This window comes from Protopterus annectens, chromosome 13.part0 (genome assembly GCF_019279795.1).
Source record: "Protopterus annectens isolate FY-2018-M chromosome 13.part0, PAN1.0, whole genome shotgun sequence".
In the NCBI taxonomy this organism is placed as follows: domain Eukaryota; kingdom Metazoa; phylum Chordata; order Ceratodontiformes; family Protopteridae; genus Protopterus; species Protopterus annectens.
In genome coordinates, this window is record NC_056747.1 from 501,303,803 (window position 1) to 501,329,840 (window position 26,038).

The 26,038-nt window shown below is 41.2% G+C and overlaps 1 protein-coding gene across 1 annotated transcript in view; it reads right to left on the minus strand.

Annotated features, from left to right (window-relative positions):
* Positions 1 to 26,038, minus strand: part of LOC122787923 (dynein beta chain, flagellar outer arm-like) — a 5,188,001-nt gene that overhangs the window by 2,236,351 nt on the left and 2,925,612 nt on the right. Inside the window, exon 64 of the mRNA XM_044054850.1 lies at positions 5,954 to 6,196. Within this exon, the coding sequence (XP_043910785.1) occupies positions 5,954 to 6,196 (243 nt within the window). The remainder of the gene's footprint in view (positions 1 to 5,953; positions 6,197 to 26,038) is intronic.

Sequence of the window (26,038 nt, forward strand, 5' to 3'; positions counted from 1 at the left end):
CTTCCCTTGTACCACCTACCATGTTAAAACTTTCTAACTTTTCAGCTCAATAGAGGACAAAGCCTCCACCTCAGTGTACCAAGCAGCATAATCCACCGCCATCAACAAGTTATATATCTAACCTCTGGTGCATAGGGTACTAACTGGCACCACCAAGTCCATGGCTAACCTCTGAAACAGGTCTTCAGTAACAGACAACATCACCAAAGCACCCTCAACTTTGTCTCTTGTCGTATAACACACTTGGTATTGCTTATGTCGTACAATACCTTGTCATACTGTGTAATACCTAGATAGCAAAAAATCTGCATAATCCTCTTTTCCTATGCTTTATGCCTAGATGGACTTAGCAAGGGACACTACAGGCAATGAATAAAATTGCTTGATTCTTGTTCCTCAGGACTAGCATCTTCTATATAACATCTCAATCTAGCCTCCCTTCAGGAGTCAATCCTCTGTATAATACCCTTTTGCCCCTGGTCCCAGAACACATACTCCCTCTGCCCTTTAGACTTGGAAGCTTTACTGGCTACCTCCCTAAATGTTTGTGACATGGAATCTGAGAGCTGTGTCTGTTGCAACTCTTTCTTTGTGATTCATTCCAATTTAATCTTATTGCCATCAACTATACCTTTGCATAAAGTGGTCCTTCTTAGAAGTCATCCAGTGCTTTTTGATACTTGTGCCTCTGATTCAGTCTTGATGTTATTACCAGCTTTTTTTTTGAAGTAGCCTTATCACTAGCCTCAAGTGAGGTGTGAATGCTGGATGGGACTCCTCATAGTGCCTTCCCCCACATGCTTGTCTCTATGCCTTACTGCCTGCAGCTGCTTGTACACAAGGTACTATATTATCAAAGCCATTTACTATCAAGATATCTGCTGAGATATCAGCTAAAACAAATTTCTTCCTTCCTAATCTAAATTAATCCTGATCATTGCAACCTAAAACAGGTTTTCTTCCCATGGCCCTAACCAAGTGAACTGCCCAGACAAGTAGTACTCATCTCTAATAACTGCAGGCTTAATAATAGTAATTTCTGAAGCAGTATCCCTCTTAGTGGTATTTGTTTACCCTCTAGTAACAGATGATAAAGACCCTTATGATAAGATGAAGAAACTGCAGTTTCAACACAGAGAACAAGTGATTTGATGCTGTCTCGTGTGTTTTTTGTTTTCCACTCTAAAGCTGTGGCCATTTGGATTATTAATACTCTGGTTAGTTACACTGGAAATAACTTACCTCAGGACCCAGACATATAACAGAACCAATCTGCTGTGATTGCTTAGACTGCCCCATGAATTCTCATGAACTCCTCTACACCTAGATGTAGAACTAGATACACCCCACTTGTACAGCTGTAGTCACTTAATACAGCTCATGCTTTAGGCCCATCTCTTTGCCTTAGGTACATTCCTGGTCTGTGATCTAGATCCTCATAGTCTCAGGCAAAGTACTGAGTAACTGCGTCCATATCATAAGGTCTCCTACTACTTTAAAACTAGTAACTTGACAATAATTACATGTGCAGACAGATTTATGTGTAAATATTTACACCACGGTGCCTTAGACACTGTATTTATTTAATGTTTTTAATTTAATTTAATATTTCATAATCATTTCACTGACAATATTCACTGACACTATTTTCTAGTTTTTCTTCTGTGTTCTCTAAACTATTCCTATAAGTTTTTGACATCAGCTTAAAACATTCAAAAGTAAAAGTATTACTTTTACTATAGTCAATGGAGACAAGGTTAGCCAGCTTGTTAACTTGCATGAATATTTTACCTGTGAATGCAGAAATTAAAATTAGCACATACTGCATTTGGTTAGTTTTGTTCTAATTACTCACTCTGAAATGCCCATGTAAAATTTTCAAAGTCATCTCCTCCTTATACTGTGAAAACACTTCATTACTGCCCATGGCTTTCAGGACTGGGTTTTCACCCCACTACTCATGTGTGCTTGACAAAGGGTAAGCATCTCAGCCATGCTGGTGGCATACAGCAATAAAGTCCTGACTAGAGACCAGCTGAACCAGGTTTGACTAGTTGTTTGGGTGACTGACAGAGTGGCAGGGAAGGTATGGAAGTGCCCATCCAAGGTGGGAGGGCACTCACTGATATACTCCCTAAAGGGTTGTGTGGTCCAAAGCGGGAATTAACCTCCAACATAATCAATGAGATGTAATGATGATGATGAAGGTAATCAACGACAGTCAGTCGATGGGGAAAGGTAACAGGTAGGTCATATATAAAAAAATCTACTCCCCAATGGAAGCACAGATGAGCTGGGCCCTCAGAACACCCTCAGGATCCATGACTATCCTCAGCAAAAGAATGGAGTAAGTCCAGGGGAGTTGGAGAGTAACTGGTAGAACCAGAATGGACATTAGGTACTTGGGGCTGGGTTGGCAAAGATGTGGTCCAAGGGGAGCAAAATATAAAAAGATAATGCATTTCTCATGCAACTGTTCATCTATCTTTCTGAAGCTACACCCTCACTATGCTCTCACTCCATTTCTGTCTGTTCTAACTCCCTTTGCCCCTCACGCTGTTACTTTCTTTCTTATTCTACAATGAACAACTGTTCATACCTTCCCTCTTGTTATGCTGACACTCCATTTGTACCATAAGCCATTACACTGTCTCAGCTGCTTTCTGGCATTTCATCTCCAGCTTCATTCAGGTCTCTTCATTTCAAGCTGCACTTTACAGTCATCCAGGGATGCAATGAGGAGCTATTTTGCTTTATGCTGAACAGTCACAATTACTGCCATGCTGTCTCCATGTCCAGGAACCTCAGCTGCACACAAGGTGGTTATTAAGTCATCCTTGTTCCAACCCTACCTGTATGTGAGAGTCCTTTTGATTTGCACTTTTAAACAAGTATGCCACTGACATTTTGGAACATTCTTCGGAGCTCAATTTGCTTGTTTCCTAACTGCTTTGACTAAGCAATAAACTAATTGTTGTGCAATGCGCACTGCATATTTAAACTTATGGCTGCAATAACACACATACGTTTTGGTGAAAGAACTGTTTTGCTTTCTTCCAGTCAGCAAAATGATACATTACAGTGGCTTTTTGCCAAACAGTCCTTCTTCCAAAAAAAAAAAAATGTGAGTGGTAAAGGTCACACCACAGCTGTAAGGCTACCTAATTTACCTTTACAAATGAATACACCACCCACACACTTTTATGTGATAGATGACAAAATAATTATTCTAATTCTATCTAAATATCTCTGTCCTAATACTTTCTATACCGCATTGTAGACTATCTATCACTAAGACACCAAAAATATTCAGTAGCTACACGTCATATAGGCATATCAATGACACAACATAATTATTTTTTTTCTTCTCTACAGTCTCTTTAAGAATGCTTTGCTGCATATAGGTCTGAATAAAATTAATCCAGATCACACTTCAAACTAAACAGGAAAATGCATGATTCATGGTTTAGATTTTTTTCTACAAATTAGAGAGAGATTAAATCTAGACAACAATGTTGATTCAGTACTCTGTGGAGGTTAATCTTTCTTTCAAAGCATGTTTTTTTCTATTTAAAAAAAAAAAAACTGCTTAGAACACAGAGTTCCACTGCAACACAATGTAATTCAGCTTTTCAAAGAAAGCAATGTGTGTGAAAACAATTCTGTTCTACTATACATATCGTAGCTGCATCATTACTAAAAAGAACAATTACTAATTCCAGGGATCTAACAGAATATACAGCTCTTGACATTCATTTATTTAAGAAGATATACAACTCCTGCCAGTTGTGATATGTATTCATTAAGAAGCTATGAGCTGTAAAAGGTCAGCATGTACATACTGCTGATGTAGCTCAGTATGTAAATTCAGTGCCTTTCAGGTTACAGGTGATGAAGGTTGTGGGTTCAAGGCAGCTAGGAGTGTATATTTGCATATTATTATTACAGAGGGGTCAGTGTGTCATGACCATTGTAGTATTACATGTAGTATTGAATCATCAGACTCAGACTATAGCCTAGCAGTTGGTGCAGAGGACTAAAGATTTGACTTGTTAATGAGCTGATCCTGTGCCAAAGGCGTAGGGGGTTTGAGTCTTTTCACCTTCATCTCTCTATTGTGTGACCTTGAACAAGTCATTTAACTAGACAGTGGTTTGGCATAATTGGAAATTTGGGATATGACCCTTGATGGTTTCCTGGACTGCATGCCTAGCAACTACCTATGAACCTGGGAAACAAAAACACAGTAGTGCATTCAAATTAAAATGTTTTTATACTATAGACAGTCTTAGAACAGTAGATTCTTTTAAGAATAAAGCAGTTTTGGTCTAAATTTGGAAGCAATTAGAATATGCCCCACAACCTCCAGATTAATCTGTCACAAAAACTGACATCCTTGAAATGGAAGATAAGCAGAATTAAAAGACTTCAACCTTTTGTGAACCATATCTGCTAAAACAGTGTATGGAAGCACATTCAAAGTCACAACTGGTCAGTATGACTACAGCGTCAAAATAATTATTCATATCAGTTCTGGCGCTTTATATTAGAATATATGTTTATAAATTAACCCACTAAAGGTTGGCTCATCTCATCTGGTTCCATTAACTTATTTCTGTGAAAGTGAAACAAGTACAGCATAACTGATGTGTGACTGAAAGGCATCCCATGAGCCCTGTAACTGTACTAAAACCAGTAGTTGATTGTTATATTATACACTGGCTTTATTCTATATGTTTCTGATAATTAAGGCATTATGCTGCCCCTGACACTGCTTCAGTCATAAATATAAAATAAAGGAATCAGCTTTATAGTTCAGTATGAGGTCGGCTGTTAAGAAAAAGCTCTAAAGTAATACTCCAACACAGTAAACAGATAGCAAACAGCCAGTAAGAGCTGTACATCTACCAATCCTTTTGTACTTCTCAAACAATACTTCCACAGGCACATGAGTTACACACACAGACAGATATTTGTGCACCTACCACACCACTACACCTTAGACCCTGAGTTGATTTCATGTTTTTAATCTGATTTAATAATTCATAACCATATGTGGGTGATCCTCTGCTGACTTGTTGTAGCCATGATATTAGAATGGGAAAAATCCAAACAATATTCAAAAAATATTGATGCATAATATATATTCAAAATAGAAAGTCTAATAACAAATTTTGTAACCAAAGTAATAGTAAAAAAAGAGCAAATGAACAACTATATTGCCATCTTGGCTATAAAGCATACCTTTCAATAGCCATATCAAGGAGTGCATCATTCTTGCACAAATCCCATAGTTATAGCATGTTTCACATGTCCAGTTCTGTTATTTTTGTCCAGAACGTATGTCCCTCTTTGGACACCTCAAATGTAGAAAGTCTGGAATCTAATCTTTCAGGATCTCTTGTCTAGACAGTGTTAACCTGCCATCTGTCTTGTTTTTGTTATATTTAAAATATACAGGAGTCTTGAACCCTTTCAATGTAGATATCAAAATTTGTTTGTGCTATGGTCAGAATAGCATTTCAAACAGCTGATAAAATGTTGCAAGTATTACAATCTATAATGGTTATGCCTAAAGCCTTTTATATAACATTTCATAATTTAAGAAATAATTTTAGAGGTACAATGTCAGCAAACTACAACTAACCAAACAAATTTCCAGTGAGTGGTTTTCGGTTTGTTGCACTGTCCCATTCTAACAGTAGGAAATGTGACCAAAGCAGGATTATAATGAAAAGCACAAAGGACAGAATCTGCTGGTCAGCACAAGATCTCAGAGGCAAAGTAAAAATATAAAAAAAATGTCAGTCCTCATGTATTATGTCAGAAAGTTACTAACTAGGTGTATTTCATAGCTGTTTTGTTCAAATGAATGTAAGAACCCCACAGGAATCTTAAATGTCACTGTAACAAATAATGATAATAAGAGCAGTTCAGCTGTAGGTGCTTTTACCTTTAATCCAGCTTCTATGTAGTTATCTATCAACTGATTCCTGAACTGTTGAGCCTTTTGTCCTCTTTTGTCTTCTTGAGGGTCAGAGCACAGTTGAACCATAGTGAAATTGCATAAGTGGGCAGCCAATTTTGTTAACAGAATGCCTACTTCTGGGCAGCCCTCTCCACAAAGCATGGTATGAGCCACCTCGGGAGGACTCAGAAGACTGCGAGTTATTCTACATACAAGTTCTGCAGTAGTCTGAAAAAAAAAAAGAAAAGGATGTTACTTTATACAAAGTTAGCTACGGTGAAATTCTTTCCTGTAGAATAAAATATACCCGAATCAAAGAAACACACACACAGTCTGGGATTTCTGGACAAGCAATGAGCATGTACAGAGAGAGACAGAGAATTTTTGAGAAAGTCGCTGCACAAACAGCCATACACCTCATTAGATATATATTAAGCATTGAATAGTGCTGGCATACTAAACAAAGGACAGCATAAGTACAAACATATATATATATATATATATATATGTAGGGTAGTGGGAAAACAGACTAGGTTTCTCTATGTCAGGGACAGCACTACAGTCACACTTGTAACCAATGTGATGGACATCAAAGGCAGGGAAACACAGCAATGTAATATAAACTCATACACACACTACAGTACCATACAGCTCGGATGCATGTAGCACTCATCCACCAAAAAAAAAAAGAGACAACATAGGGTAGGGAGGAGGACAGTGGATGGGCAGCTACATATACAGGGTGGACACATGATGATGGGTAGTGATAGACACTGAAAAAGAAATAGTGAATGATAAATATGAGAGGTAAAACATCAGGATGGAGAGATGATGAGGTTCTGGCATGGCTGGATGCAGTCTGGTCCAAAGGGCATCAAACCCAGGCATTACTCACTTGAGTGGCCAGTATTAAAGGATAGTTGCTCCCTTGGTCAACTAGTGTGTGGAGCCTGCTAGCTGTGCAACACCAAAAGTCACACAAGAAGTTGCTTCATGTTGTTGAAGCAGGCATCCACCTGGCTGTGCACCTTAACAGCCATAAGTTTCTGTAAAAGATAACAAGAGAAGACTTGTATCTCCACTGGCCCACTTTAGAAGAATAGTCTTAACCCCTCTTCAAAGAAGAAAACTTGATGAGTACCAGTGATCACCCCAGGTCAGTTCCGGTGAAGTACAATCTTTCCCTTGTGCAGAAAGGGTTCTTCTGAACACTGATGACCACAGACTATAGTGACAATAGGTTTCTCTTCCCCCTCCGCAACTGGACCTGCAGAAGGATGAAAAATAAAAATCCTCCACGATTGTAGGTGGCTCATGGCAGGTATCTACTTTACACAACAGGCCATCAAACTGGCCCAATATGCATTTCCTAAAGTTCCTGAGCAGGAAGAACAGAAAGGTTATGTAGTTACCATAATGCTAGATTCATTTTGTCTTGTCTTTTGTCTAGTAAAACCTTTTGGTTGTCAGACCTGATTAGATCCAACCTTGGCAACCTTTTTTTGAAAGCTGTGGATCCAGTGCTCTGACTTCTCTTCTACCCAAATTCCTTATATTCTTCTAAACTACCTCAGACTGAATTTGCCTGCTCACCAATGGTACATATACAGTAATCAGCATAAACAGGCTAGCCTAAAGCAAGGGTTAAGAAAAAAGGCCAGAAATATAAACAGGAAACAGCAACTACAGCTCCTTTTCTAAAGGAGTATCAGATGACAATTTAAGAAAGGGGGTGCAGGGAGGGATGTTGAAATGGATGATAAACAAGACAACACAAATTTAGCATTATGTTAAGTATATAGCTTTCATATTTGATGTCTGCTTTCATCCAATCAACCTTTAGAACAGATTTACAAGTTACCAAAAAATCACCTGGGTGGCATCATGGTCAGATATTCCTCAGAATGGTGGAGCCAAGGTTGTACAATACCTGGACTGTATATCCAGCTTGCAGTGAGATGCAAACGTGAACCATAGGCCAAGTTGCTGCTGCATAAATTTCATTAATATGAACTCTGCTGAGAAACACAGAAGAGGTATCTACTGCCTTGAAGAATGAGTCATTGTTTTTTTAAGTAAAGGCAGACCCAGCTTGTCATACACAAACATTATACAATTCAAAAGCCATCTAGATACTTTCTATACACCTTGGCCAGCTTCCACTTTAGACTTGTGCAAATAAAATCTAAATTGTCTATGAACATCCAGAAGGTGTAAAATGTATTTCCCTTTATTAGAAAAATGTGTAAAGAATACTGGCAGACTTACAGTCTGGTTAAGGTTAACTTCAGATGCCACCTTTGCTAGAAAATTGGAAATGTATTTTAAAGATACCCTGTCCTTATGGAAGGGCATGTATGGGGATTTACAGGACAGAGCTTGCAAATCCAAGATCCTCTTTGTAGAAGTAACAGCCAACAAAAAAATGATTTTCCAAGAAAGATAGTTTATTACCACTGTAGCTGCAGGTTTGAAATGGGCCTGTGTTAAGGTCTGCAGCATAATTATAATGTCCCATGGAAAAACTAGATCTCTGATGGGAGGTCTTAATAGGAAAGTTCCCTTTAAAAAGGCCTCCTTTATAATCTTAAGGGAAGTGATGAGAGTTTAGTTGCATTCATCTTGGAAACTAGAAATGGCTGCTAGTTGGACCTTTATTGTAGAAAAACTGCAGTCTGTTTGGAAGAGATCTGACAAGAAGTCCAGGATTTATAGAAGAGGACCTGAAAAGGGATCTATTCCCTTGGAAGAGATCTGACATGAAGCTCAGGATATATATAGAAGAGGGCCTGAAAAGGGATTGATTCCCTTAGAAGATGTCAAAATAGAAAACATTTTCCACTTCTTAGATTAGTTTTTCTAGTACTGGTTTCTGAGAAGCTCTCGAGATATGAACCACTGAAGCTGACACCCTGGCATCTCTGGACATCATTAAAATTGGAAGAACCATGCATTTAGCTTCATGACCTTTAGATCTAGGTTAGGCTGTCTAGATGGGTAACTCAGAAGATCTGGCTGAGACCTCAGTATTCTGGGAGTATGTAGTAGAAGTAATGAAGATTACCTTAGCCTTAGACCTTCTGACTTTCTGAATAAATGTCATTATCAAGGTCATGGAGATAAGGCATGCAGAAGACCGATGGCCAATGGTGGACTAAAGCATCTCTCAGTAATTGACTCTGTGGAGGGATCAGGGCAAAGTCACTGCTGTACTTGTTGTTTAGGTACAACGAAAAAAGTCTGCAGAAAGGTTGTTTCCAATGACTGAAGATTTGTGTCACTACTACATGATTGGGAGACCACTAATCAGGGAGAAGAATGAAGAATGGATCTGCTCAGTTTGTCTGACAAAAATTAGAAGACCCCAAAATATGCACTGCTATAAGAAAGGGATGGGAAGACATCACCCATTGCCACACTCTCATGGCTCTCCAGCAAAGTGGATAAGAACGGGTTCCCTCCCACCATACCTTTCAACCTCTTAGCACAAGAAATCTGCACAAAGCCTAAAATAGTGTGGGGGACAAAGGCAGAAAAATAGGGGCAGCTTTTAAACACTGCTCTTATAAATATAAAAAGTTGCTAGAATAACAGGATTTGTGTTAGTATGCATTTTCTTAAAGACATGAAGTCTGAAACTCACATGTATGCCATTATTTACTGATCTCAATCCTCTGTGATTTGCCAAAAAAAAACACAGATTTTATGAGGAACAGACCAAAAATAAGAGGCATAAATCTAGATAGGTGAGAGGTATGCCCCCTGCTTATTGATGTATCAGACCCCCACCATGTTGTCTAGCTGGGGAGAAATCAAACTCTCAGGAATGGAGTTTGGAACAGCCTGCAATGCAAGGACTGCCTTCATCTCCCAGATGTTGATGTGAAGACTGGCCTCCGTGTGTGACCATGAACCTTAGACTGACTTCTCCTGGAATGCCCCCCCAACCAGAGTAGGGAAGCATTTGTGGTTAATATAGCCAGATAGAGGGCAGAGGTAAAAAGTCAATCATTTAAAACTGCTGGGGAAGTCAGTCACCAACTGGTATGCATCCTGCAGTTGGGTGTTAAGAGAACTTCAGTATGTAATGGGTGCAACATTAGGGACCACTGATCCAACAGGGTCTACTGAAGAACTCTTGTTTAAAATCTCGCTAATGGAGCTGGTGTGATTGCAGAGGCCATTAAACCTAGCAGCTGGAGAATAAGTTTTGCAGGAAGTGAAGGGTGGTGATGGACCTGAATAGCTGCCTAGTGTATGGATGATATTGTGGAGACTGGGAGTTTGGCAATCTGATTGAACATGTTCAGTTTTCATCTAATGAACTCTGAGTGCTCTGTAGGTGTCAGATGGCTCTTTGCTTGGTTGATTGTAATCCCCAGTTGCTGTGGAAGATAGAGCAAGAAATCCCTTTGTTGGAACAAAAGATTTTTAGATGCAGTGGTCAGATAAATATGGGAACACCAGGAACCCTTGCAGTCTGATATTTGCTGCTGCCACTGCCATGTATTTGGTAAATGCCCAGGGGGTTGTGATAAGATTAAAGGGTAGTGCCCTGACCTGGAAATGATTGGCACCCAGCCCAAAATTGAGAAACCTCCTGGACTACATTATCTTAATGGGATAGTAGGCATCCTGGAAATCTATGGAGCACATCCAGTTGTACTTTCTCAAGAGAGGTAGAATGGACTGCATCATGACCATACGGAACTTTATTTCACAAACTGATTGAAGTGGCTTAGGTCCAAGAATGGTCTGAGGTCCCCTGCTTTCTTTGGAACTAAAAAGAACCTGGAATGGACTCTGTATCCTAACTGGTCTTAGAGGTCCTGCTGGATAGCTCTTTTTTCAAGCAGCTTTTTTACTTTAGCTTTTGCAGATTCCATCTGATTGGGTGGTATGTTGGAATCCTTCTCTTTTTCTGAGGAGGGGAAAGAAACAGAGTAGAGTAGCCTCTGGTGATTATCCTCAGCACTCAATCATCTTGTGACATGGCCTGCAAGGCTTAAATGTACAGGGATAAGTGCCCTTCAACTGCCTCCAGAGTGCAGCTGTCAGGCAACCCTTCAGAATCTGGTAGAATTTCTCAGTGAAAGGACTGCAAAAGGATTTTGTGGTCTACCACTGCCCCTAAGGTAATGCCCTCAGAAACTGCCCCCCCCCCCACCACCACCAATCTTATTAGGCTCTGTCCGCAGGACTGTCCTGGTTAAAATCTTGAGACTTTCTGAATCACATCTTCTTTCCTCCCTTCTGGTTCCTGAAAGGTCCCCTGAAGGGGGTTGAGAAGCAGTTCTCAATTGCAGACAAGATTTTACTATCTTGCTCACTCCTGCTGAGAGTCTCTTTAATCTTCAGTCTAAAGAGTGTTGAATCATCAAATGAGGTGTTAAGGAACAATGTCTTGAAGCCTTCCACAAACTCAGATAATCACATCTGGACATGCCAACAAGTATGCTGGTGCCAACTGCTCTAGCTGTTCCATTAGCTGCACTCTAAAGCAAACACATGGAGCTGCTGGACACTGACTGTAGGTCACATAATTAGAAATCCACTGCCTTTTGCATAACTACAGGTAAACTAACCAAGAAGAACATGGAAAGCTACTTGGTCAGGGACCACTGGAAATGTGTCACATGGCCAAGATAGAGCAGCACTCTATGTGCAAAAGTCAGTGACCCATATGTCCATTTCCCAAATCTGTCCAATGCCCTTGACTCCTTGCTAGGTGGAAGGATAAATGTGCTCTCTTCTGAGGGCTCCTTTGTAGTGGCTGCTGCCACAACCATGGAATCTACTGGGGGAACCCTTCTCCAATCTGCTTTGTCTTCCATGGTGATCAAGATCTTGCTGGGTTTCCTTAGGATGGGCTCCACCACATCAAAATCATTCCACACCTACTTAGCCACCAGATCTATAAAGGCATCAGCAGGCAACACCACCAAAGAAGTAAGAACATCCAGCCCCAAAAGCCTCAAGGAACATGGACTCTTCAGGAGAAAGTGTATTTGTGGACCAACCCTCTTGCTGTTTCATTATATTGAGAATATCACTGAAGGTGATGTCTTCCAGAGGGGATTGTGGGGACCCTTCGGTCCCCGTCAAGATGGGGAGCTCAGATGTTGAATCCAATTGGATCCGGGTTGGAAATAGTCATGATACAGACATCACCTCTCTTGGTCTGGAGAGAACCCTGTTGAACACCGAGGATGTGACCAGAGCTGAAGAAGCACCCATCCAATGTGAAATGTGGATTGGAAGTGCACACTCCACCCTGACCCACCCCTCTCTGAGGCTGACAATGGAGATGAGTTCTTGAGTACCAAGACACTTAGAAGAAGAGATGGCTCTGGAAACTTCGGAGTCAATCCTCTCCCTTCAGCCTTGACACAGGAGCTTATGCTTTGAGACACATGGCCATCAGATCATATCAGAGTTGAATGAGTAAGGGATGCAACCAGAGTTGAAGATAAAAGGACTATTGGCTCCAACAAAGGTCTTTGGTGACTCAGATCTATGGACTTTGAATCAGAAGGTCAGACCAGACTCAGAGACACCAAACTATGGGTGTAAGGGCCCAAAATGAGATCACCCAAAGGGGACAGTGCTGTGAGGACCCCCATTTGAATCTGCAGCTGTAGGAATGTTCACATCATCATGTGAACATCTGCTTCAGTAAGGCTTCTTTTGAATGGATGGAACTTGAAGAAGAAGCCACTAAAGGTAGCTGGCAGGAGTGCGTCTCCTGCAGAAAAAGGGAGTAGATACTGGAACTCACCATCTTTGTTGAAAAACATGGAAGAGGTGTTGGCAATTGGATCAGAATGGTTTCTGGATCTGAATGCTTCAGGGTCTTCAAGGCTGCACCTAAAAGAGCACCTGGACTCAGAGAATACTTCCTAGTCCTTCTTGCCACTTCCTTCTCTTTTCTTAGATTTGTCTTTCTTTTTCTTTTTAGAGGATCTTGGTTTCTCTGTCTTCTTTGCTGGGGAAGAAGTAGATAAAGATGACTACGGAGCAACAGAAGGAGCTGACATTCCATCATGGGCAGGAAGAAGGCCATTAAGGACTGATTTTCCCTGTATCCAAGCTAAACTTTAGTGCCAAGTAAGGTGCTCACAGTTTGAGTCTATGTGGGCTATACCCAAACAGTATACATATATATATATATATATATATATACACACACACACACACACACACACACACACACACACACACACACACACACACACACGCATAGAGAGAGTGGGTCCTGTGGGCAAATCTTTTGCGCACAGGCTGAGCACTTCTTGAAGCCTTGAACCTTGTCTGCCATGAAAAATGCTCTACCTGAAAAAAGAAACACTGGAGAAAAAAAAGGCAGCTAAGCAGCCTAATAGCTAAACACAGCCTCACTAGATGAGGAAAAACATCAGTCCCTTAATGGGAAGTCAAGGGAGGAAAGTAAAGGATAAAGCAAGTCACTTGAGGCAGGTAGGGGAAATTTCTCTCTCTCTCTCTCTCTCTTTTTTCCATTGGAAGAAGAATATACACATTTGTGAAAAAAAACAACAATCTGCCAAAGCCAAGAAGCCTAAAAAGGAAAACAGGCAGAAAAAAAAAATGACAAAAACAGCACCTATCTGGTACTGAAGGTCAGAGCCCTTGAAGCCAATGTCCTACCAATAGAAGCAGCAAATAAGATCAGAGGTACTTTAGAGGAACATAGGGAATTATGGGTATGGGAGGAGTCAGACTCTTAGGTCCACAACTTCCAATAAAGTTGCTGAGGTCAGATCTGGTCAGATCCAACAATTCAAAGGTTGACTCAGATGAAAGCAGACAACATCAAATCTCATTGTCTCCCTGGCACACCAAGCTGGAGCCCTACATTTATCACTGCTTGAAAACAGCCATAGTTACTCATTCACTCATAGGTTCATAGGTTCATAGGTTCATACTAGGCTATCTGCCCTAGGGCATTTATAAGCCTAGCCAGAATGTGTTTGGCTTTCGCTACCCATTTTAAATTTATTTTGCTATGCCCTTTTTCGAGGTTAGTATACTGTGCCTCTGTCTAACAGTGACACAGAAGTGATACCCAGGGTAAACCTACGATCTCCCATCCACTCATCAAGATTCCTCTTGAAGAGATTCAATGAGGGACTCTGCCTAACCTGGACTGGGATTTTATTCCAGAGTGAAGGGAGCCTCTGGGTTATGAATCTGTCCCTCCAGCATGTCCTATTTATTTCAGTGCTGAGGTTCAAGTCTCTCGAGCGTGTAGCTCGATGGGATTTGGATTTTCTGAGGTGCAGCATGTCCATTAATTCCGGGTTGGACATGGCTTTATACGTCAGGCACAGATCACCTCTGAATAGGCGGTATGCCTCTGAGTAGAGCTGGACTTTCTTTAACCGGGCAACATATGGCATCTGTTTGAGCCCTTTGATCCTCTTGGTGAGGTACTTTTGGGGTCTTTCCAGTTGCTGCAGGTGTCTGGTAAGGTACATCCCAAAAGGGGCATTGTACTCAATTATGGGCCTGATGAGGGATGAGTAAAGTGGCACGATGACCTCCCCTGATCTAGATGTGAATCCCTTCATGATTAGGTGGGCTATATAAAATGTTTTTCTAACCACTTTGGCCATGTGGTTGTCAAATGAGAGATTGCTATCAACTTGGGTCCCCAGGTCCCTAATTACTTCTTCTGTACTTAATGGATTACCACCTATGTGGTAATTTGTGGGCTCTTTGTTTTTGCCAAAGGGGATGACTATACACTTTTTGGCATTTAGCTTGAGGCCATGGCTCTGGCACCAGTTGTCTGTTTCTATGAGGCCCTTTTGGAGGATTCTTGTGTCGGCTGGAGAGTCGATTATGGTGCCCAGTTTGCAGTCATCTGTGAACTTGGTCAGCCATAGTCCTTCTGTATTGGCCTGTACCTCCGAGAAATATATACTGAACAAGAGAAGTCCCAGGACTGAGCCTTGTGGGACACCACTTGTAACTGGTTTGGAGTCTGACATGGCTCCAGCAATTCTAACCATGTGGGTTCTGTCCTTGAGCCAGTTTGCAATCCATCTAGTGACATAGGGGTTTATATTTAAGCTGGTGAGATTATCTATAATGCCCGAGTGGGGTATTGTATCGAAGGCTTTTGCGAGGTCCAGGTAGGCTGTGTGGACCACCTTCCCCTCGTCAATCACCTTGGTGACTGTTTCAAAGAAATCAACCAGGTTTAAGAGGCAGGATTTGCCCTTAACAAAGCCGAACTGGGTAGGATCCAGTGTCTGTAAGTCCCCAATATCTTTATTTATGAGGTCCATGATGATCCTTTCCATAGCTTTGCAGACCAAGCTAGTTAGGCTTATGGGGCGATAGTTTCCAGGATCCGTTGAGGCACCACCTTTATGGAGAGGGACCACTGTTGCTGTATGCCACTCTTTGGGCACATATCCTGTAGTAAGGCTGAGATTGAACAGTAGTTTTATGTTTGGGTTTTGCTCTGTGCCTGGATGCATGTTTGTAACTCTTGTGTTCTGCAATATAGCACTGAACTTTGGTTTCAGAACATGGCAGTAGTGCTGCACCATTCCAATTGAGAATACAGGTCAAATGCTCATCATGACGTATACAGCTAATGCCATCATGTATGCATGGCGCTTTGCCCACCAAGAAATGTGTGTATAAATTAACATATGTATGTATTATTTTGATGAAATTAGTCAACAGAAGCACTCACATTTCAAATAAAGCTATTTTATCTAAAGTCTAAAATTTCAAGAATGTTTATTCTACTGCATATTTCTGAGAAACAAAAAGATGATGACTACCATCTTCTTAGAAATTAAAACGTCAGATATCCAGCAGCTGTTAAAACATATAACCATAGATAGAACTGTTAAAAAATCCTACAGTTGTTTTAACAGATAGGGCATGCTTAAAACCAGTGCAAGGCTCCAACAGCTGTTATAACAGATAACTTGAGATAGGTACAAGGATCTAACAGCTATTTTAATAGCTAAGGACATGAAAAACTATTCAAGATCCCTACAATTGATAACACTGCTATATACCGAAATATCTGGTATTTATTGTATTAATAACTCATGCTGTTTGATCTGATTTTTTTAATGTGTAGCAGTATGCATGCCTTGGAAGTATAAAGGATATGTGTGTGGCAAGTCAAGGATGTCATGTGTGTTCCTTATTTCATAGATTCTATTGCTGGAGGTTCAGCAAAACACATCAACATAGGGCTGAAGTTAGCAGGGCACCTATTTCTGAAAATGATGGCAACATGCAACTGGCAAGGTCCAGAAACACTGTGGCACTTCCTGTAACACTATAATGGTAAGGGTTATCTAGATCTACCATTACAAAGGTCCCCACAGAGGTAGTTGAGGAGAACACAGTCTCACTAGTATACGACAGACATTTTGTACCTGAGAGCCCCTCATGGCATCCATCTGTTATCTTTAGCCCAGTATCTAAAATGTGCTCCAAGTCTGAGATGCACAACCTACTATAGGAGACAGATGTGGGTGATTTTGCACCATCACCATGACTCCAGCAATGGACATGCAGGTCAGTGATCCAAGCACAGATGGCCACGAACCACAGCATTGTGAGGAATGTGAGTTTGCTGATTGACTTGCTGGATAATGTGTATCAACATTGCAGAGACATGATATATAGGGACAAGAAGCACATAATACTGCTGGGGCAACCTGCAGCCACAACCCAGTCTGCCTCAGTAGATCATGCAGTTTATTTCCATGGGAAGGCAAAGATGTGAGGCAGCCAGCCACAAACTGAACCTAGTCAGAGTACACAGACTGTTGTTGAGACAGCATGAAGGTCAGCTATGTGTATATAGTCTGCCTTCTCTCAGATGTGGGTGCTTACCAGGTCAGGAGCAATGATGACACTCTTTTGGCTCAGTACCTGGGATGCCTTATCAAGCTGTACATGCAGAATCTCCAGTGATCTGCATATTCCCTAACACCTGTGGACATACAGCCTGACACTCCAGTCATGGGCACTGGTCAGGTTATGGGCAATGATGTTTATAAGTTCAACATGCATGATATCACATAAGAGTGCACTCATGGTTCTGTAGTTTTACCTATTCCCTGCAGTGAACCACAGTGAACCACCACAGTGCAAGCCAATGCAATGGCTACCACCATCACTCACACTGTGGCAGCTCCATCCTACCATCCACAGTATTCTAGAGCTCATGGGTGCTGTAGTCACCTCCCATGACCCTACACCATATGATAGTGTCATAGTCCATTGTCACTATGTCTACCTATCTCTGCAGATGATAATGACTGTGCCTCGCCAATCCCATAACCTGTGTGGGTATGGTGATGCCTGATGAACAGTGTTGCTAATCCATGTATTGCCCTGCATAGTCTGGGTGTGATAATGTATGCATCGTTTTATGCTATGAGACCTATATCATGTCTCATAGTTGTGGAACAGACCCTGTTGTTTTCTCAGTGATGCAAGGTATTTTGCCTTTTTCTGCCTCAGCTGTGTTACTGCTGCTACATGTTCCTCCCCTGGCTGTCCACCTTACACTTCTTTCACTGCTATGACTTGTGGAGTACCCTGCTTCTCCAGTTGTTTAATAATGCTATGTTAAGTAGCATGGCACAAACACCAAAAATTCATGCTGCTTGTATTTAGACTAGATTGCAGTGCTTCTTCTGATCTGAAGTGTCTTGCTTAACTAAATTTTTAGGACACATCTGGAACTGCCTCCAACAATGCAATACACAACAGAGTATATGTGTCTTCCTCCCTGCTTGCATGGTATTTGTGTGTACAGACCTGTCTATCTAGCAGAGGTGTGCACCTGCTAGCGAGGTGACTTGCTGGGAAGCCCCTCACAAGACCCTTTGGTATAGGTTGGATGCCAGTGTGTGCTTCATGCTGCCCAGGTGATGGTCACATTATAAATAATGCCCTTAGTATTACCCACCACCTAGCAGTTCTAGGAATAGAAGCCCTTCCTGTTGACATATCACAGGTTCTCTGAACCAGTTGGTTTCTTGACAGAAACAAATGTGCAATCCTATGGCTCCTAGAACCTCAGGGAAACAAGCTATGTCATAAAAGGACCGCATTACTGACTCTCTCCTCTAATGTCCTGGGGAACTAACTATGCTCCTCAACATGTTGTAGCATTATATCAAGAAAAAATGTTTAGGATTCATAAGGCTGATGCCTGTAATATAACTAATGTGTCCCCCATAGGTCACCATAATGTTCCTGTAGCTAAGATGTTAATGCTTGACATACCTTTTTATCCAAAAGCACAGGCATACCATGTATCCCTTAGATTCTGCTTGTGGGAACACAGTTTATTTAGGCACTTATACTATCCCTCTCCTCTTGGAAAGAGTCCACCAATTATTGATCTGTGAGCTGGTGAAATGCCAGGTTCTGACAATATCTCCTTTAGTGTTGTAAAGGGCCATATCGCAACATATTGCAGGTGCTGGCTCTGATGGTGGCTCCCAATGCATGATTTTGTATTTATGCTGATAATATTCTCTCCCTTGCTTCCATTGTGCACCATGAATCACAGTATTCAAAATGGGTATGTGCCACCTTGCAGTGCACCCATTTCATGTTTTTTTCTGATTTGGACCACCATTTTCGGCTTCTTCATCTGCACAAGTTGCATGGCTCATCTGCATGGGTATCTCTTGTCCAAGTCATTACACATTCATCAGCATGCACAGCATGCCATGTAATTTGTGCCATTGCATGCCTCACTGTCTGTTTTTTGAATTTGATAGATCCTGTGCATTGCCACTATTCATGCAGCTTTGCACAGCACAATATACCACACATCTCTAAATCCTAGCCATAATTCCTAAGGAATCCTGACTATATGAAGTGCACTTTATGTAACATAAAGTTGTCAATGCAAAATTGATATTATTAAATTCTGAATCAACACAAACCAACTATGAATAGCAGCTAAACCAACCAACGACAGTGAAACCATCTAAAACACTGCACACCTTTATTAAAATGACTGTGAGTTAAGTGCTTTCATTCCCAATAGTTGGTACTTCATCAGATCAAACGTATTCCAGACATCACCTCAACTTAAAGTACATTCACCACATCACATGACTAATTACAGACAATTAACATGTGACCTTTATAAAAAACTAACATATGACATCCATAAAAAATTTTCAAGTGACACTATCCATATTATATTTACTAAAAATTATATATCCACCTATATTTCATAAAGTCTAAGTTTTAAAATAGGTAATAGTGAACAACTTTTGTTCGATCCAGGTTATAAGGTCCCATTTAATAAAGGTAGGCAGTTTTTTAATTGGTTTCAACGTCATCAGTTGGTTCAGATGCTATTCAAAATTGATATTATGTTTTATCAAACACAACAAAAAGTAGTGCATGAAAAAAGAACAGCACAATGTTATTATTACTGCTAGATTATTTAAAAGTTATTTGGACTTTTCCTTTTATTTTATATGCTTAAACCAAGAAATAAAACACTAACAAAAATAAATGAAGAAAATGTTATAAGTGTTGCAAGCCTAATTCTAAATTATAGTCAGGAAAGAGGTTATGAACGCAGCGAACAAAGCAAGAAAATTATGACATGGTAGAGTTACTCATTAATTTGGTATAGCATCCCTGTGCTATATCTCAGTAAATATAATTTTATATTTACCTAGTGGGACCTCATTGCGTATTTGTTTAGAATAATAAATACATTGTATGAATTACAAGGAATTTCCTGTGACAGTCAAGATGAGCTGAATGTTTTCATTACAAAAAGAATGGCCCTAGAGACTATGACAGTGATTTAAATACTTAAAATAGATGAATATGTATGATGCAGAAAAGTTTAGTTATGTGGCACCTACCATAACTCCAGATGTTTTAGGTCTTAATAATCACAGAGTTCAGACCTGAACTATCTTCTGCCCAGAAGGGCATCTCATAGCCAGGAATCTCTAGCACAGCCCTCTATGTAAACTATTTCTGTTTGGTCATGTCATTTCACTGATATTGTCAAAGGAATACCTATATGTGAGTAGAGTAGGCCAGCACTTACTCATTGCATTTCCCTACATCTTATCAAGGTACACATTGAGATTAAACTTAAATATGAAAAACAATCCACTAAATTAGACAGATAAGAGGAATACTACTTACTGAGAAGATTCAAAATATCTGCACTTACTGTTTGCACCTGTAGCTGGTTATGATTTTTCTGGCTCACAGTCAGTATCTTATTTATAGCTGAGTGTGTAAAAAAAACATGCTTACTAACAAAGGAAAGGGAAGTGGAAAGGGTGGAACTCTTCACTAAAGAGGTTTGTCAAACTCTGCCTTAACCATTAATGATATACTCAATTTGTACAGTTCAGTAAATATGTAAACAGTAGACCAACTCACAACTGGCAAGCTGTCATTGAGAGAAGGCTGGCCAAAGTAAGCAGACAACTGCATTATAGATATCAAGGACAGATGACCCTTCCACCCCAACGCTATCAGGAAAGGAGGTTACTTCTAGAGTAATATGTAACCTAACTAGCCCTGCCAGAACTTCCCACTGCATAATAACATGAATTGGAATACAAGCCAGACAGTTTACAGACTGTTTTATAATTAAACTACCTATCATCTTTTAGCAAAGAAACAAAACATTTTTTTTCTAAAAAGAGACCTACATGAAAAGGCCCTACTTAGTACTTAAATTAATAAGCACCTATCCAGGCATGTCCATGGGTCAGCTCCCGGTGCTTTCTCCTGTCCACCTGATAAATCTGGGCATCTTGGGGCAATGTAGCAATTGCCTCATGTACACTGACAACCCTCTCCTCCTACCACCCAACACTACAACCTGTGAAAGATGCACTTATATAGCCAAACTGGAAGCCAAGCTCTCTCCAGCCAAGACTGGACTAGACAGTCAAGAGGAGAAGGTTAACACCTGCACCACACCACACTCGACACATAGTCCTTCAAAACCCACACTACCAAAACCCACACATACAAACACAAAGCACACACCCGCATTCGTAAAAATCTGTCCAAGCAGCAGAGACCTCCCAAGATGAAACGCAGACAACCACCACCCTCCAACACTACCCAAATGGCACATAGCCCACAAAATCTGTGTGCCACACAACCTCAGCCCATAAGGCAAAACAATGTACCCAACACACTAGTTATAGGTGATTCTATAGTCAGGCACACTGATGGCCCACCCATCAGGCTAAACAAGGAGAAAGTTACTGTCAGCTGCCTGTCAGGTGCCAGGATCCATCACATAATGCACACACTCAGGTCATTCCACAACAAGTACAAATATGACTCTGTCATTGTGCATGTTGGTGTGAATGACCTGAGACGTACCTCCCTGGACTACATGAAAAGAGACATGGAGAGCTCTCGGATCTTGTAACTCAGGCAGGTATAACCCTAGCCCTGAGTAGCATTCTGCCATCACCCAGAATTATACCACAGTACAAGGACAAAATAATTGAGTTCAACAGATGGCTAAGCTTCTGGTGTCATTCTAAGGGGATCCGGTATCTGTCTGCCTGGGACAACATGATCGACAGACCACGATGCTTTGCCAGAGATGGCCTGCACCTGTCGCCCCTGGGATTCCTGATACTGGCTAAGGCTCTTGCCACCCGTATAGTGCCTTTTTTAAGCAAGACTCAAATGCGGTACAAGCAAGCAAACTCTGAGGGTAATGCTACTCAATGCTAGAAGTTTAAATCTCAAAATGCACTCACTCAAGGCATTCCTTAAAACTGAGAACATCGACATCTGTGCAGTGACAGAAACCTGGTTCAAGATCCAGAGAGCACCCCTGCATTACCAGGCTATAATTCATACCACACCTTTTGGCCACCTAACTTGGACCGAAACACTAAAAGCGGAGGTGTGTCCATATTCATTAAGGATATCCACACCTCCAGGCTAGTTGCTCAACATAATGCATCCGAAATTATCCAAGTGCAACTAACATTGGGCAAGACTGCAATCCAGGTTGTAGCTTGTTACAGATCACCTACCATGTCCCAGGATTCTCACTCTTCATTTCTTAAGAAACTGGAAAATATTAAGGTACAAACCAATACCTTAATTATGGGCAATTTCAACTACCCCACCATCAACTGGAAAAACTACTCATGTACCAAATCATTCGCTCAACGTTTTCTGAAATTCATAAATTCCAACACCTTGGATCAGCTTGTCTAGACCCCCACCACAGGCAGCAATATCCTGGACCTGGTCATTACCAATATGGATAACCAGTGTTCCACGCCAGAGGTCAACTCCTTGCTGGTCAGATCCGACCACAAGCTAATCACCCTAGACATCCATATCCAACTCCCACCTCCCATTAATGAAACCACCATCAAAAACTATTCCAAAGCCAACTTAATGCCTCTTAAGACAGAAGTGGCAAACTTCATGACACCCATGCAGACAGAAAATAGAGGTATGACTGCTGAATCTTACACAAATGCACTGTATAAGCACATACATGAGTGCATGGATTGTGCCATCCCCAATAGAACCAAGACGCTATCCCCCCAAAAAAGGAAGCCAATCTGGTGGTCCCCTGCCATAAAAAAACTATACAACAGAAGGAAGAAGCTGTTACAAAAAAAGAGTAAAATCCCAAGGTTGGAGGAACTCCCTGGTCAGCCTCAGCAAGAAGCTGAGATCCCTCATAAAATCCTCCAAAGCCAGTTATGAAAATAAAATCACCACTGATTTCAAAGACAACCACAAATCATTCTACAGCTATGTCAACAATCTCAATGGCAACACTCAGATCTGCTCTGAGCTACAGCACAATGACACTAAATATACAGAACCAACCGATATTGCCAACATCCTGGCAAATAGGTTCAGTGCTAACTTTACCCCCCTGTCACCCTCCAAAGGGCCCATCTTAATACTGGAAGAATGCAAAGCCCCTGAAATCATGGATGAACAAGTAAAGACCGCACTCTCCAAAGCCAAAAACACAGCATCCATGGGACCAGACAACATACCAGGCTGCGTACTGAATGAACTACAGAATGAACTGGCACCCCATCTAAGTACCATGTTCAATCATAGCCTCACCTCAGACTATGTGCCTACTGAATGGCACACAGCAACAGTTATCCCACTCCACAAAGGGGGTGCCACCATGGACCCATTAAACTACCACCCAACTAGCCTGATGGGCCTGGTCTGCAAGACCATGGAATGTATCATCTTGAAGCTTATAAACAAAGACATAGGCGACCTCCAAACCCTGGACCCCACTCAGTTTGGGTTTGTAAAAGATAGATCATGTCTACTAAATCTGAGTGACTTCTTAAAAGCAGTCACTAGAGTCATAGACGAGGGCAAGGTAGTGCACACAGCTTATCTTGACCTCGCCAAGGCTTTCTATACCATCCCCCACTCTGGAATTATACATAAACTCACTAAACTGGACATAAATCCCTATGTCACAAGATGGGTGGCCATCTGGCTCACTGACAGAACCTACACAGTAAAAGTAGCCAACTCCAAGTCCAACTTCAGACCAGTGATGAGTGGAGTACCACAGGTTTTGGTCCTGGGTCCTCTCTTGTTCGGTATTTACTTCTCCAAAGTGCAGGCCAACACAGAAGGTCTTTGGCTAACAAAGTTCGCAGATGACTGAAAACTGGGAGCCATAATAGAATCACCTAATGATGTAGTCATTCTACAAAGAGCCTCACAGAGACAGATGCTTGTTTTCAAAGTCATGGCCTCACGTCATCCCCTTTGGGAAACTTGGTACCCATGAACTACCACATAGGCAGTAGCTCACTAAACACTGAAAGTGTGATGAGACCTCAGGACCCAGGTGGACAGTAGTCTCTGCTTTGATAACCACATTGCCACAGTAGTGAGGAAATCCTTCTACATGGTACACCTCATCACAAAAGGGTTCTCCTCTAGAAAAAAGGAGGTCATTGTTCCTCTCTACTCATCCCTCATCAGACCATTATAGAGTGCAATGCCCCATTGGCATTTGGTAAAGATTCTAGAGAAATAGCCAACACCTTTAATTCATTTTTTACAGAAACCATTCAGTCCCTGGCCAACCAACTCTCCACTTCCCCCTTGGATACACCCTCAACCAAAGTCCAAACTCAACCTGCCTTCAACCTGCAACCCGTACCTACCTCCTATATTAGAACCCTCCTAAATAAACTCAAACCAACCACCTTAGCGGCTGACTTACTCCCAGCCTCCTACCTACAAATTGCATCTGAGGCCATAGCCTACCCTGTTTCTATCTTGGTCAACCGGACCATATCAGAAGCTTCTATTCCCTCTATCTGGAAAATCTCCCACATCATCCCTCTCCATAAAGGTGGATCTTCCACAGACACATCAAACTACAGACCCATAGCTATACTATCTCCACTAGCAAAAATCATGGAACGCTGCATTCACAAACAGCTCATTACCCATCTTATTCGAAACAATCTCCTGTCTCACACCCAACACGGCTTTCGCCCCCATCACAGCACAACTACTGCCCTCCTTTCCTTTATTGACTCCGTAAACCACAATCGTAACAATAGATTAATAACCTCGGCGCTCTTTCTTGATCTTTCCAAAGCCTTCGACATGGTGAATCACCAACAGCTGATCCGCACACTGGAGGCATACTACCTTAGCAAGAATACCATAGATTGGTTTAATGACTACCTTTCTCATAGAAATCAGGCTGTGCTATGGGAAAATAGCTTATCCGACCTACTCCCCACAAATATCGTTCCCCAAGGATCTATCCTTGGTCCTCTATTATTCTCTTTATTTATTAATGATCTGCACACTATTATTCCCAGAGCCTCCTGCATACAATATGCAGACGACTCCACACTGATCTGCTCCGACAACTCCCTCGATAAACTCCAAATCGCCACCCAAAACTGTTTTTCCCTAGTTGAAAAATGGTTCTTGGAACTAAAACTCTTGCTTAACCCATCCAAAACCAAACTACTCCTGTTTTTCCCTACTACTCCCACCCCTCAAGGAAATCATTCTCCTTCCTCCAATCACCCCAACTTTCACGTAATATCCAATAATGGGACCAAAATTGACCCTGTCTCTCACACCAAACTGCTTGGTGTGACCTTAGACCACAAGCTTAAATTTGACACTCACATTAATCTGACCATTAAGTCGGTAAACAAGAAACTTGGGTCCATGTATAGAATTAAGAACTTCCTAACCCCACATACGAAATTAACCATTGCTAGGACTCACCTCCTTTCTACACTCCTCTATGCCTCACCGATTTTCTCCTTCCTTAATAAAACAGAACTAAACAAACTATCTACTACCTATAACCACATAGCTAGATTTATAACAGGAATGCCCTATCGTACACACCACTGTAACAATCTTAGAAAACTTCACTGGTTAGAACTACCCAACACTCTTAAACTTAATCAACTTACTGAGGCATTCAAAACTATACACCATCCTGACAAAACCCCTGCAATGACCAAAATATTCATTCCATACTCTAACCTTAAATCCCTTAGATCCTCCAAATACCTTCAAATCCAAACCATTAAAGCTAATAATTCAGGAGGTGAAGCACTCTATGCGAACTCCATTGGAAAATCCTGGAATGCCCTCCCAAACAACCTAAGACACGAAACTTCACTCAACCAATTCAAAAAACAACTCAAAGACGTACTAAAATCTAACTGGTTATGCCCATGTTCTAATCCTGATTAGCAGCAAACAGCCAGCTACTACCTATCCAATCCATAATTCAACGGGACTTAATTTGTAGTTAGAGTACTCCAACTACCCAAGAATGTTTCAACTACTTAAACTATCTGTTTAACTTGTTTTATTGTTTATGTGACCTTGAAAGTATTACCTTGTATTCTTATCTCCTGTGTGTTTTTTGTCATATGGAGCTTTTCTCCCCGGGCCTCCACTGAAAATGGACATGTATCCAGTTGGACTAGCCCGGTCAACAAATGTAAAATAAAATAAAAA